This window comes from Leptopilina boulardi, unplaced genomic scaffold (genome assembly GCF_019393585.1).
Source record: "Leptopilina boulardi isolate dan_hultmark-lab unplaced genomic scaffold, ZJU_Lbou_2.1 LbouV2_371, whole genome shotgun sequence".
NCBI lineage: Eukaryota > Metazoa > Arthropoda > Insecta > Hymenoptera > Figitidae > Leptopilina > Leptopilina boulardi.
The window spans coordinates 1,747,799-1,761,963 of record NW_026137942.1 but is presented as its reverse complement, the minus strand read 5'-3'; the positions used below and the strand labels follow the sequence as shown (position 1 = coordinate 1,761,963).

General features: G+C 27.6%; 1 protein-coding gene across 4 annotated transcripts in view; it reads right to left on the bottom strand.

The window, feature by feature from the left end:
- Window positions 1-14,165, bottom strand: part of LOC127287493 (estradiol 17-beta-dehydrogenase 2) — a 158,883-nt gene that overhangs the window by 52,880 nt on the left and 91,838 nt on the right. Inside the window, exon 5 of one of the 4 annotated variants that reach the window (XM_051314461.1) lies at window positions 2,217-3,178. The exons of the other annotated variants lie outside the window; for them this stretch is intronic. Coding sequence (XP_051170418.1) covers window positions 3,076-3,178 — 103 coding nt within the window. The 3' untranslated portion in view covers window positions 2,217-3,075. Of the gene's footprint in view, window positions 1-2,216; window positions 3,179-14,165 lie in introns of those variants that run through there. 4 annotated transcript variants of the gene reach the window in all.

Below are 14,165 nucleotides of genomic sequence, written 5' to 3'. Positions count from 1 at the left end.
AATTATACGTGTTTTTTTTCAATAGGGTAGTTTCACAAAGAATAGTTTTATTTCAATCAAAATAAAGCTATCATATAAAATAATTATTCAATAAAAAACAAAGTGACTATCATAAAATGAGATAACAAATAATAAATTGGATCTGTGAGAAATGTGTGTGATGTAAATGTATGTTTTATAAGATTCTGTATTTTTCAAATAGAAAATAGATGTTTAAAGTAACTCACCAGTATAATAACAATTAAAATGATACAGAAAAGTATCAAATTACTTTTCGAGCTCTTAGAACTCTTAGAACACTCGTATTTGTCATAAGACTCCAATGTATGCGGAAGTCGTTTTTACTTTCTTTTATTCTTTATATTTTTCCTTTTTAACAAATTTACCTTTATTACTTTTGAAACAATTACTTCAATATTTCAAATTCTGTTTTTAAAAATTCAGAGTATTGGGTTTACCAAACCTGAATTTCTCTAACAATTAATTTGAAAAATAAACAATTCTTATTCACTAAAAAAACTTTTAGAATTTAACTGGAATCTGCACTTTTTATATCTATAACACTTTATATTTGATAATTACATTACCTTTTTCAACAAACTCTTATATATATAAAGGGTATGTCCAACATGTGAAATGTAAACAAACATGAAATGTAAACAAACCATGCACATTTTTTCGCAGTTCTCATTTGCGTAGAAAATAAAAATTTGTCGTTTTCTTTATGAAAATGGTAAATTAATGTATTAAAGTTGGTTACTATACTTTATTTAACTAATTATATGAAAAAATAAGTACAATTATAATGAAATGAAAAGTGCACTGAATTAGCAATTTTTTCAAGGTTTCGAAAAAAAAACCATTTGAGTATATCTGAGGCACGGACGTTGAGCGCCTAGGTGGGAGAAGAATGTTGAGCCATTGGACGGTCACATCTTGGAAAGGGTAAAATTCTGAAATTTTACCCCTTCTCTCACTTTCTCCCACCTAGGTCCTCAACGTCCGTGCCTCAGATATACTCGAATGCTTAAATTTTTCGTAACCTTGAGAAAATTGTTATTTCATTGTACTTTTCATTTCATTATAATTATACTTATTTGTTCACATAATTAGTTCAATAAAGTATAGTTACCTAGTCTAATATATAAATTTACCATTTTCACAAAGAAAACGACAAATTTTTATTTTCTACCCAAATGAGAAGTGCGAAAAAAATGAGAAAACTGCTAATTCAGTGTACTTTTCATTTTATTATAATTATAATTATTTGTTCAGAAAAGTTGTTAAAAGAAGTATAGTAACCTAATACAATATATCAATTTACCATTTTCACAAAGAAATTAACACATTTTTATTTTCTATTCAAATGAGAACTGCGAAAAAACTGTTCAAAATCTAAACAAATCATACCCATTTTTTCGCAGTTCTCATTTGAATAGAAAATAAAAATGTGTTAATTTCTTTGTGAAAATGGTAAATTGATATATTGTATTAGGTTACTATACTTCTTTTAACAACTTTTCTGAACAAATAAGTATAATTATAATAAAATGAAAAGTACACTGAATTAGCAATTTTCTCATTTTTTTCGCACTTCTCATTTGGGTAGAAAATAAAAATTTGTCGTTTTCTTTGTGAAAATGGTAAATTTATATATTAGACTAGGTAACTATACTTTATTGAACTAATTATGTGAACAAATAAGCATAATTATAATGAAATGAAAAGTACACTGAAATATGAATTTTTTCAAAGTTACGAAAAATTTAAGCATTCGAGTATATCTGAAGCACGGACGTTGAGGACCTAGGTGGGAGAAAGTGAGAGAAGGGGTAAAATTTCAGAATTTTACCCTTTCCAAGATGTGACCGTCCAATGGCTCAACATTCTTCTCCCACCTAGGCGCTCAACGTCCGTGCCTCAGATATACTCAAATGGTTTTTTTTTCGAAACCTTGAAAAAATTGCTAATTCAGTGCACTTTTCATTTCATTATAATTGTACTTATTTTTTCATATAATTAGTTAAATAAAGTATAGTAACCAACTTTAATACATTAATTTACCATTTTCGTAAAGAAAACGACAAATTTTTATTTTCTACGCAAATGAGAACTGCGAAAAAATGTGCATGGTTTGTTTACATTTCATGTTTGTTTACATTTCACATGTTGGACTTGCCCTTATTGTGTAATATTCACTTTATTATTTCGGATAATTCAACAAACTCAACCCTTAATGTGAAGAACAAATAACAATCTCAACCACTCTTATTGAGAGTAAAACCTTATACTCATCCGCCTTTTTGTGGGAATCAATCATCAGGAAACAAAATCGGTAATTATGTATCGAATTTAACACAAACACATCACACCCTAAGGGAAAAATAATAATTTATAAACGTCCGAAACAAATTGTACAGTTTCAACGAATTCTTTTTATTGGGAAATTGTATACAAGGAATTACATATTATTTTTTAATATTAAATAAACAAACATTTAAATTAAAATCAGTGACCGAAACAATTATTTACAACCAAAATTTCCTCATCCAAAGGCGAAAAGAAAGAGAAAATAAGAACCGAAACGGGATGAAATTGCATGAACTAGAAATCGGACCCAAACCTACTACTCCGAAAGGAGTAGAAATATTTGTATTGATATAGTTAGAAATTTTTTATGATAAAATTAAAACAAACTTCTGATCATAACAAACCTAGTGGCTGCGGTGGTTTTCTATTTCACTATTATTTTTTTTATATCGCCTTGTATTTGGAAATTGTTAATTCTTTCATTTTTATTTCCAGTGCGCGTAAAACAAAATTTTGAAATGGTAGCTATACTTAGCGTATTCGCAAGCTCCAGCTTCCTCAACAAAAATTAAACCTTTCTCTGAATAACCTTGTCGAAAGCGCGTAGCCGCTTTGGCAAGTGAGGAGAATTAAACACACAAATGTAAAACTCAAATTTAATAAAAAAAATCGCGAACATTACACCCGACATTTCAAAACAAAGGACGATGTATGAAAATTTAAAGAAATTAATTATTATTTCAATAATATGTACAGATTTTTAATTTAACGTGGGATTTGGATAAATTTTTGAATTAATATATCTCGCAGATACGTAGGACTGATGTAACAAAATGTATGATAATAGGTATATCTCCATGGACAGACTCTAAAAAGAAAATAAGAATATTTAGTATTTGACATAGAATTTAACACAATTTAATTCAGTTAATTAAATACAATTCAAAGTAGTATTACAGTTTTCAAGCAGTGAAAAAAATGGTTTAAACAAATTTTTTTTTCCTAATTACTTTATTTAAAGGAAATAAACTTTTTGTACTATTTTAACGACAAATAGTTCTTCAAGAAAAAATAAAAAAAAAATTTATTGGATCTTTCTGGTGACCAAAGAACACAGAAATCAAGGTCAAAAAAATATTTATTCAATTATTTGATTTGCATTCGATTTAAAAAAAGCTTCTTGAAGCTAAGACATGAAATAATAGCAGCGAATTCAAAGCTTTTGCAAAAACCGGGTTTTGTTGGTCATTTTTTAGGTTGTAGCTAAAAACCAAAAAGAAACAGATAAACCGCTTTAGGCAGAATGCCTTAAGCCTCTAATTACGATGAAAATGTTTTTTAATTGGATGAAAAAAACGCACTTAAAAGTTTTATTTCCTAAATGTACTTTTTATCAAAGTTTTCGATGGCTGGGCGTAAAAACATGACATCTCGAATTGGCGTTGAAAAACATGATATCTCAGATTATCGTTAGAAAACATGACATATCGTCGTTTGATTTGAAGAACATGACACGTCGAAAACGAAATTTTTCTTTTCAAATTTCTGTTGGTACCACTGACCGCGAAATTTAAAATGGTTTGTTATATCACATTTTTTAAGAATATATCCCAGTAAAAAAAAAAGTATAGACAGTAAGGAAAAAGTATAGACTCATAGCTTAGTGGCTATACCGTTCGGCATGTAATGACGGTATAGAGACGTTACGGTGTATACTTTTTTCTTACCGTGAATACGGTTCACCTGGATTGTTTGAATTGATGTGTATTAACGCGATTTGACATTGTCAATGAAAAAGCCGATTGTTTTGAAGTGTAATAATGCCGATTACGAGGAGGAGCGACGAAATTTTATCTAAAAGTTAAAAAGGTAAATGTGACAGGCACGAGACCTGCGAGAGTTGTTACCACTGGATTGAGAAAATGCATCATTACTGACAAAAAGTATTCGACAGAAACTTACCGACAGAAAGTTACTAGGAAGAGCGGCAAATTCAAATGGTCAAATTAAATTCGAATGAATATATACATAATTTAATGTAGTTTTTTTATTTTAAATCAAGTATAGTATTTTAAATAATTAAATACCGATATTAAATAATTAATGTTTATTATAAAAATTGACATATAGACATGAAAATTTTTTCATTTTTAGCATTTAAATCTGTGAAATAATGAAATATTGTAATTTTATTTTTTAATTACAAAAAATTATTATTTTTTATTAATTATTAATAATTAAATTTTTTTCATAAAAATAAAAATGTACTGCAAAGAATATGTTTTATGCATTGAAAAATAAAAATTTGTTAAAATATATTATTTCTATATTTTGTAAATAAAGTTATTTATTAAAATAATTTTTTTATTTATAAAATTGAAATAGATTAAAAAATTAATGTTTTAAATTAAAAATTTTTTATTTGAATTAATATATGTAATTAACTATTATGAAAATTAATTAGTCGTTAAAATTTTTTTTTTTTTTTAATAATAACTAATGTTTTTTTACCTATAAACAAATTTTATTTTATTTTGAACAAAATTATATTTTTAATGATAAAAACTTTGTTATTTTACATAGAGACGAATAATATTATACTTTTTTTATTTGTGAGTGAGAAGTGACCAAAACCAAATAATTGTAAATCATCGTAAAAATATTTTAAAAGGGATAGAAACAAAACAATACATTTTAAAATTATACAACACAAGAATACTCGCAAATCGCATATACGCGTATGAAACAAATTATAAGCATTAAAAATTATTGTAGGATAAAAGAATGCGTTTAAATATAAAAGAAATTCACAAATAAAAAAATATCGTTTAAGAGTGTCGAACGGTCTCTGAAATTCTTTGGCATTCAATAATCGCCCTATAAAAACGGCACTGAACGTGAAAATAATAAACATTGAGTTTAAAATACTTTTTTCTCAAAACGCGGACACTTTTTTCAAAATCGGAAAAAATACCAAGGATCCTTATCTTATAAATTTCTTAAATCCGAAAGATTGTGCAAATCTATACAAAAATGCGATTGTAAAACGAAAAGTACGAAAGTAATATAATGACAGCTGCGACATTGTGCTCCCTGCATGCTTCTGCCACCTAACGGCTGCAAGACGTAATAAACCTAAAATTATATTACTTTCGTACTTTTCGTTTTACAATCGCATTTGCGAGTATTCTTGTGTTGTATAATTTTAAAATGTATTGTTTTGTTTCTATCCCTTTTAAAATATTTTTACGATGATTTACAATTATTTGGTTTTGGTCACTTCTCACTCACAAATAAAAAAAGTATAATATTATTCGTCTCTATGTAAAATAACAAAGTTTTTATCATTAAAAATATAATTTTGTTCAAAATAAAATAAAATTTGTTTATAGGTAAAAAAACATTAGTTATTATTAAAAAAAAAAAAAAATTTTAACGACTAATTAATTTTCATAATAGTTAATTACATATATTAATTCAAATAAAAAATTTTTAATTTAAAACATTAATTTTTTAATCTATTTCAATTTTATAAATAAAAAAATTATTTTAATAAATAACTTTATTTACAAAATATAGAAATAATATATTTTAACAAATTTTTATTTTTCAATGCATAAAACATATTCTTTGCAGTACATTTTTATTTTTATGAAAAAAATTTAATTATTAATAATTAATAAAAAATAATAATTTTTTGTAATTAAAAAATAAAATTACAATATTTCATTATTTCACAGATTTAAATGCTAAAAATGAAAAAATTTTCATGTCTATATGTCAATTTTTATAATAAACATTAATTATTTAATATCGGTATTTAATTATTTAAAATACTATACTTGATTTAAAATAAAAAAACTACATTAAATTATGTATATATTCATTCGAATTTAATTTGACCATTTGAATTTGCCGCTCTTCCTAGTAACTTTCTGTCGGTAAGTTTCTGTCGAATACTTTTTGTCAGTAATGATGCATTTTCTCAATCCAGTGGTAACAACTCTCGCAGATCTCGTGCCTGTCACATTTACCTTTTTAACTTTTAGATAAAATTTCGTCGCTCCTCCTCGTAATCGGCATTATTACACTTCAAAACAATCGGCTTTTTCATTGACAATGTCAAATCGCGTTAATACACATCAATTCAAACAATCCAGGTGAACCGTATTCACGGTAAGAAAAAAGTATACACCGTAACGTCTCTATACCGTCATTACATGCCGAACGGTATAGCCACTAAGCTATGAGTCTATACTTTTTCCTTACTGTCTATACTTTTTTTTTACTGGGATGATGATATTAAAATAATAGAAGTGAAATCTTGCACTATACACATATAATTTTGAATATTTTACATGAAATTCATTTTAATTCAACGGGATTACAATACTGTATTTAAATGGTCGTCTGTATTATTAATTACTTTTACAGCTGTATGAGCTGTAACGTCATGGGTGGCAAATCCTCCAGGAAATGAATAATTGGACAGTTTACTAGAAAAAATTTACCTAAGTTAATTTAATATATTAAATAATTGTGTTTTAAAAAATATACTTTACTTACTCTCCAAGATTGACTCTTTAAACAAATATTTAAACAACACCAATTGTAATAGAATATTTACAGTATAAATATTTATAATAAAATAGAATTATTTATAAAATCACAGATTTTATCAATCTAAATATAAACTTTATAAAAAGCTATTTAACCTTATTTTTCTTTGAACTGACATATTATAAAGCAAAATCATTTGTTTCATAAAACAGTTTCAAAGATTTGACACATTTTAAATTTCACGGTCAATGGTACCAACAGAAATTTGAAAAAAAAATTTCGTTTTCGACGTGTCATGTTCTTCAAGTCAATCGACAATGTATCATGTTTTCCAACGCTAATCCGACGTATCATGTTTTTCAACGCCAATTCGATGTATCATGTTTTTACACCCAGCCATCGATTTTATGTAGAACAAAAATCTTTTATGTTTAAAACCTAAAATATGTCTCATATTTTAAAAAAAATTAACTACTACATATTTCCATGTGGGATCGCGGCTAAAAAACTTGTACAAGAAAATGTACAAGTTCATTCATGAACATATACAAAAAGTTGTACATTTTCTTATACAAGTTTTTTCAGCCGGGATCCTATATGAGATCTCATATAGGATTCTCATAAGGTCTCATGTAGTATCTCCTAAAGGCCTTTCTTCAATATGTTCCTAAATGTTTGCGTTGCGTGACTGACGCGTTGGTTGGCAAGCGCAGTGACGTCATCAAAGCATTGATACTAATCACGAACAAAAAGTTTAGTTTATGATTTTAAGACACTGAATTTTTTAATTATAAATACTAAATAATTAAAATTATTAAAAGCCGTCGAGAAAAATTTGCATTAAACATTGTAAACTTGGAAAACAGGGATAAGAGAAACATAAACCAAACTTTTTGTTCGCGATTGGTATCTATGCTTTGATGACGTCACTGCGCTTGCCAACCAACGCGTCAATCACGCAACGCAAACATTTAGGAACATATTGGAGAAAGGCCTTAAGGCCTTTCTCCAATAGGAACCTAAACTTTTGCGTTGCGTGACTGACGCGTTGATTTTAGCATTGGTTGCCAATAGCAACCGACGCAATGCATACGCAACGCAAGAGTTTAGGATCCTATTGGAGAAAGGCCTTTAACAGCGATTCCACATGTATGCGAAGTCGCAGAGACGTTGCGAGCTCCGTATCCCCACTGCGCCATCTACTCAATGCACTCCCCTCCGTGACGTCAGAAGGGGAGTGCATTGAGTAGATGGCGCAGTGGGGATACGGGGCTCGCAACGTCTCTGCGACTTCGCATACATGTGGAATTGCTGTAAGAGATCTTATACGGGACCTTATATGGGAATTCACAATAGGGATTATACTTGTTTTTTAAATAAAAAACGCAAAACTGGCGCTGTGCGCATAAATACACTGCGCTGCATTTTGCTCCATAACTTTTTTATTTCGAAGAATTATGATTTATTTTTTTGGGATTATATTCCCAAGGCGGTTTGGAACAGGAAAATGTAAAAAAAATAAAAATCGATTTTTTAACGGTATAAACTGTAATACTACCTTAATCAAATAAAACTCTAAGGAAATATCTTCCCACATACATTTTGCAACAAGTTTGCAGGGAGTTCACATGCTAGTTTCGCAGTGTGCACAACCTGTAACTGTTCTAGAATGGTTATTGAAATAAACAACTATTCTAGAACAGATCTATAGAATAATTACAGGTTGTGCACACTGGGTCGAATTGCTACATCCCTGAAAACTTACTGCGAATAGCAAAATGTCCGCGTAGTGGCGGGAACTTTAACTTTGAATTTGCAGAAAAAGTTAAAATGTGAGTTTCAAGAGGAATTTCGAAAAATATCTATTAATATAAGAAATGTATTTTATATAATAATTAATTATTTTTGTCTAATTTATATTATTCTATTATCAAAAATATAAAAAATAAAAAATTATTATTATTATTTATTTATTATTTTCTCAAATTTAATCAATATTCAAATTAATAAATTCAAAAATAAAATTTATAACATTGATGAAGAAAATTTCTGAAGTAAATTTGCAAGGACTGAGGATTGAACTCGGGTTCGCCGCGCAGAAAGAAACAACTTAATCAAAAAACCTAACCAAGGATCAGAAAGGAACTAAGTTTCGGGCCCTCACAAGCTGCAAGTGATCTGATTGGATGACCCGTAATTGACGATACAAATAGCAGAATAATTTGAAATCGGTTTAAAAGAAATATTTTAATATTAGCTTTAAACTGGAATCTAATAATATAATAATCATCTAAATAATTATAATATTTATTACTAAATTAAATATTAACTAAAATAATTAAATTAGTTTATTTAATTAATTACACTGAGAAAAATGTTTAGTCAGAGCAACCAAAATTTTGTTGGTATTTAAGCAACCAAACTATTTGTTTGAGTCAACAAAAAAATTTGGTTGAGTGTTTTTTGTTGACATAACAAAAATGTTTGGTTAGATTACCAAATTTTTTTTGTTAGGTCAACAAAAATGTTTGGTTGATCAAACAAACAGTTTTTTTTTGTAAAATTAAAAATTTTATTCTACCTTATTTCTTTTCTTTTTATCTTTTTTATTTATTTCATTATTTATTTATTATCAATTTGAAATTGAATTTATATTTATCCAATTGAAATATTTGTGGACTTTGAAAAATCTCATCTCCGCCTGGGATCGAACCTGTTTTAAAACTGAAGGTCGGGAGTTCTGACCACTGGACTACCCATCCTTGTGAGAGATTTAAAGTAACTGTTCTCTTAAGCTATGAGGTGAGAGCGTTTTGGTTAGGACAACAAACGATCATTTGGTTTTTTAGACGAAACTATTTTGTTGTGTTAACCAAATTATTTTGTTGTCGTAACTAAATTTTGGTTGGAATTTAAAAATGTTCAACCAAATAATTTGGTTGGCCTAACCAAATGTTTGGTTGAGAACCAAAATTGCCTAACCAAACTATTTTGTTGCAAACACTAAATTTTTTTTCTCAGCGTACGTATAAATATATTACAACATAATTAAAATTTTTACAATAATGTAATATAATTTTAATAAATAAATGGATTGATAAATTAATTTAATTAAAAATTAAACCGCCCCTAATTATGAATAATAATATTCATAATTACAATAATATTGTCATAAAAATGTATTTCAAAATAATTAATTATAATTAAAAATTATGCAATTATTTAAAAAATATTTTAATTGAAAATTCATTAAAATCCAAGTTTATTCAACAACATTTAGCAAACTTCGAATTAAAGCGAACTAGAAAAAATTCGTCATATTAAATAAAATTTTTCAAAAGTTTCTATAAATATAGTTAAATATTATAATCTGTCACTTAATTTAATTTTCAACATTTAATAAAAAAGAAGAATTATAAGCGACAAATAATAAATGCGAGCAATTAATTGATTAGAAACGCCAGGCAGCTTATTTAATTAATACAAAAAAACATTTAGAAGAGTCAAAATAATTAAATTTATTAATTTAAAAACACCGCAGGGTATGGATACGGAGAATGAATTGTTGGTTTTTATAAGATTGAGTCTCGAATTTAAGAAACAAAATCATTCTAATAAATAGTTAATTAACAGTCAAATTCTCTGACTTACCGCCATTCTTTTTATTTTTCTTTCTTCTTATTTTTTAAAGAATTATATTTTAATTTTATTCTATTTTCTGCGTTGGATGAAATTTGTCGCAAGAGCGCGATCCAGTCGGTAAAAGCAAAGTTAATTTAAAACTCGCTCATCCGATTTGCAGATCGCAAACTTGTCGGTAACAATAAACAATTTTGTTTGTTGAGTTTATAACTCATCTTGGACTTGTCATTATATATAATGCGGAGCTTCGGAGTAGTGTGAATTTAATATTAATAATTGTGTATAAAATAACACAAATAAAATATTATTTCTTTTCAACAACTATATATATATATGTATATATATATAGGTTTTCCTTCTATGGACAGTTACTAAGTTGTTGAAATTTGCTCCTTTTGACTTTAAAACGCCCTCAAGTTATAACTCTGACTCTTCTCACTCCGAATCTGAGAGCCAAGGGTTAAATAATTTTGTACCATCTCACACTGCATCCAACTTTCTTAAGCAAAAAAATAAAACGAAGGCAGCAACACGCTCTTTCTATCCGAAAAAGATTATCTCTCAAATTCATTCTCAACTTTAATAAAAAACCATTTATTTATTTATTTTATTATTACATTGTAATACATTTTTTTCTCTTCATTTTCAATTTACTATAATAAAAGAAGGGAGACTTCACGTGTACGTTACGGCCGAAGAAACTCGGAATCTCAAAATTTTTGACATCATTACAATATTAATAACTGAATGTTGGATTAGAAACGGAAGTTGGAAAAATATCAAAGGAACTATACTGCCGTATTAAACAAAAACTTACGTAAGTGACATAGTTGTTTTGGTCGGTATTTCAGTAGTAAAATGCACCAAAATCAGCCTAAGCGACAATGTCACTTACGTAAGTTTTTGTTTAACACGGCAGTATATGTTTAGAATCTTTTGACAATTTTATTCAAAATGACGAATTTTTTTCCAGTTCGTTTTAATTCAAAGTTTGCCTAATTTCCTAAATTATTTTAAAATATTTAAGAAAAAAAATGATTAAAATAATTAATAAAATAATTTATTATACTAAATTTAATAAAAGTTTCAAATAAAAAAATGTTTCGCTTATTTCATTTCCATATATAATTGATGTAATGAACTTCATAGACAATTTAATTGTTTATAAAAATTAAATTATAAATGGATTTTGAAGAATTTTTAACTAAAATATTTTTTAAATAATTGCATAAATTTTAATTATAATTAATTACTTAATCAAATGGTATTGTTATTTATAAATTATTTTTTAATTAAATTAATTAATCAATTCATTTATTATAATTATATTACATTAATGTAAAAATTATAATTATATTGTAATATCTTTATACGTAATTAATTAAATAAACTAATTTAATTACACAGTTCGACAAAATTTTGCCACAAGATTAAACGATGGTGATTCTTATAGGATTTTTGACGTAGATTACGAATCTGTAAATGAAATTGTCCCATCACGTCTCAATTTTGAGAAAAACTGTCTCAAAGTGTCAAAAAATCGCATTTTTGGCACTTTTTGAAGCACTATAAAAAAAGAACGCGACGTGATAAACGGCTCAAATATGGCTTAAATAAGAGCTAGTACCCTCAACTTTAACCTCCAAAAGCAAAAAACCATGTACCAAGAACTCAAAATTGTGGGCAACATTTTTTTACCGCGTGCGCGTCCAACAGATATTGTTCCCACGATAAAATGAAAAAAATTGCTGAAAACGTCGTCAAAGACACAAGATCGATTTAAATTAACTTCAAACTGGTTACTCGGGGGTTTTCGGGGTCGCTGATTACGAATCTGATGTTAGTTTTTAAAAATCCAATATGGCGGATCCAATATGGCAGACGATTTTTGGAATAACTTAACATATTAGTCTGAAAATCGTTACTTGGGGGTTTTCGGGGTCGCTGATTACGAATCTGATGTTAGTTTTTAAAAATCCTATATGGCGGATCCAATATGGCGGACGATTTTTGGATTAACTTAACATATTAGTCTGAAAATCGTTACTTGGGGGTTTTCGGGGTCGCTGAATAGGAATCCGATGTTAGTTTTTCAGAATCCAATATGGCGGAACTAACATGGCTTGACTATTAAATTACTACAAATTTTTTTGAAAGGAGTTATTTAATGAATAATTTAATTTTTTCTTTTTTACGCAGTTACATGAACCTTCTTTTTACTAATCCAATATAAAAAAAACTTTATTGAGATAAAAATGTGACGTTTCGTTTATTTTGCACCATTAAGGATTTTAATTTTATTTCTTTTACATTTTCAAGGAGTTCAATTGATGAGCTCGCTGTCAGTTTGTTTCTAATTTTTTGTGGACGAAAAAAGTAGACGTTAAAAATGAAGCTTGATGTTTTCTGTTGTTTTCATTTTCACGCCGTATTAATTAAATCTGTTTGACAATATAACAAAAATTAATTAAATTTATTTTAAACCTAGTAACCATTTTTTATTAAAAAAAACTGTTTCCTCTTATAAATGACGTGGAGGCATGAAAATAATTACTAAAATTACTAAAGTCTGCGAAAATCAAGAACTATTTAAAAATTCGCTCGCCAAATTCGATTCGCTATCTTGTATTTAAAAATTTTTAAGTCAAATTCATAATTTGCAATCTCAAAACTTTTTATATACTCAATTTAATAAAAAACCATAAAATCTTTAAGCATCAGATTCGTAATCAACAACCCCGAAAACCCCCGCGTAACGATTTTCAGACTAATATGTTAAGTTATTCCAAAAATCGTCCGCCATATTGGATCCGCCATATTGGATTTTTAAAAACTAACATCAGATTCGTAATCAGCGACCCCGAAAACCCCCGAGTAACCAATTTGAAGTTAATTTAAATCGATCTTGTGTCTTTGACGACGTTTTCAGCAATTTATTTCATTTTATCGTGGGAACAATATCTGCTGGACGCGCACGCGGTAAAAAAAATGTTGCCCACAATTTTGAGTTATTGGTACATGGTTTTTTGCTTCTGGAGGTTAAAGTTGAGGGTACTAGTTCTTATTTAAGCCATATTTGAGCCGTTTATCACGTCGCGTTCTTTTTTTATAGTGCTTCAAAAAGTGCCAAAAATGCGATTTTTTGACACTTTGAGCCCGTTTTTCTCAAAATTGAGACGTGATGGGACAATTTCATTTACAGATTCGTAATCTACGTCAAAAATCCTATAAGAATCACCATCGTTTACTCTTGTGGCAAAAAAAAACCTAAATTTTGTCGACCAGTGTTATGTTAGTTAATAATTAATTTAATAATTAATACGATAAATTTTTAATTTGATTTTAATACATATTTAACAAGTCTTATATAAAAATTGTTTTTTAATACTGTTTAATAATATTATTGTTAAAGACGGATGTTAATTAATAAAAAAAATAATAAAGATAGATAATTTAAATAGAAATAATAAATATTTAGAAAAAATACTAATTTTTATTATTCAACAATTCCGCTTATTTGGAAAGCGTAATTGCTCTTCGCTAAACAAGTTAGAAAAAGGTAGTGGACTGTCACCCACAGTGTTATTCATTTAACACCCCCGGATAGACGGTATTTTATTGAAAATGATTACAAAGAAAGAAATGAGACAAAT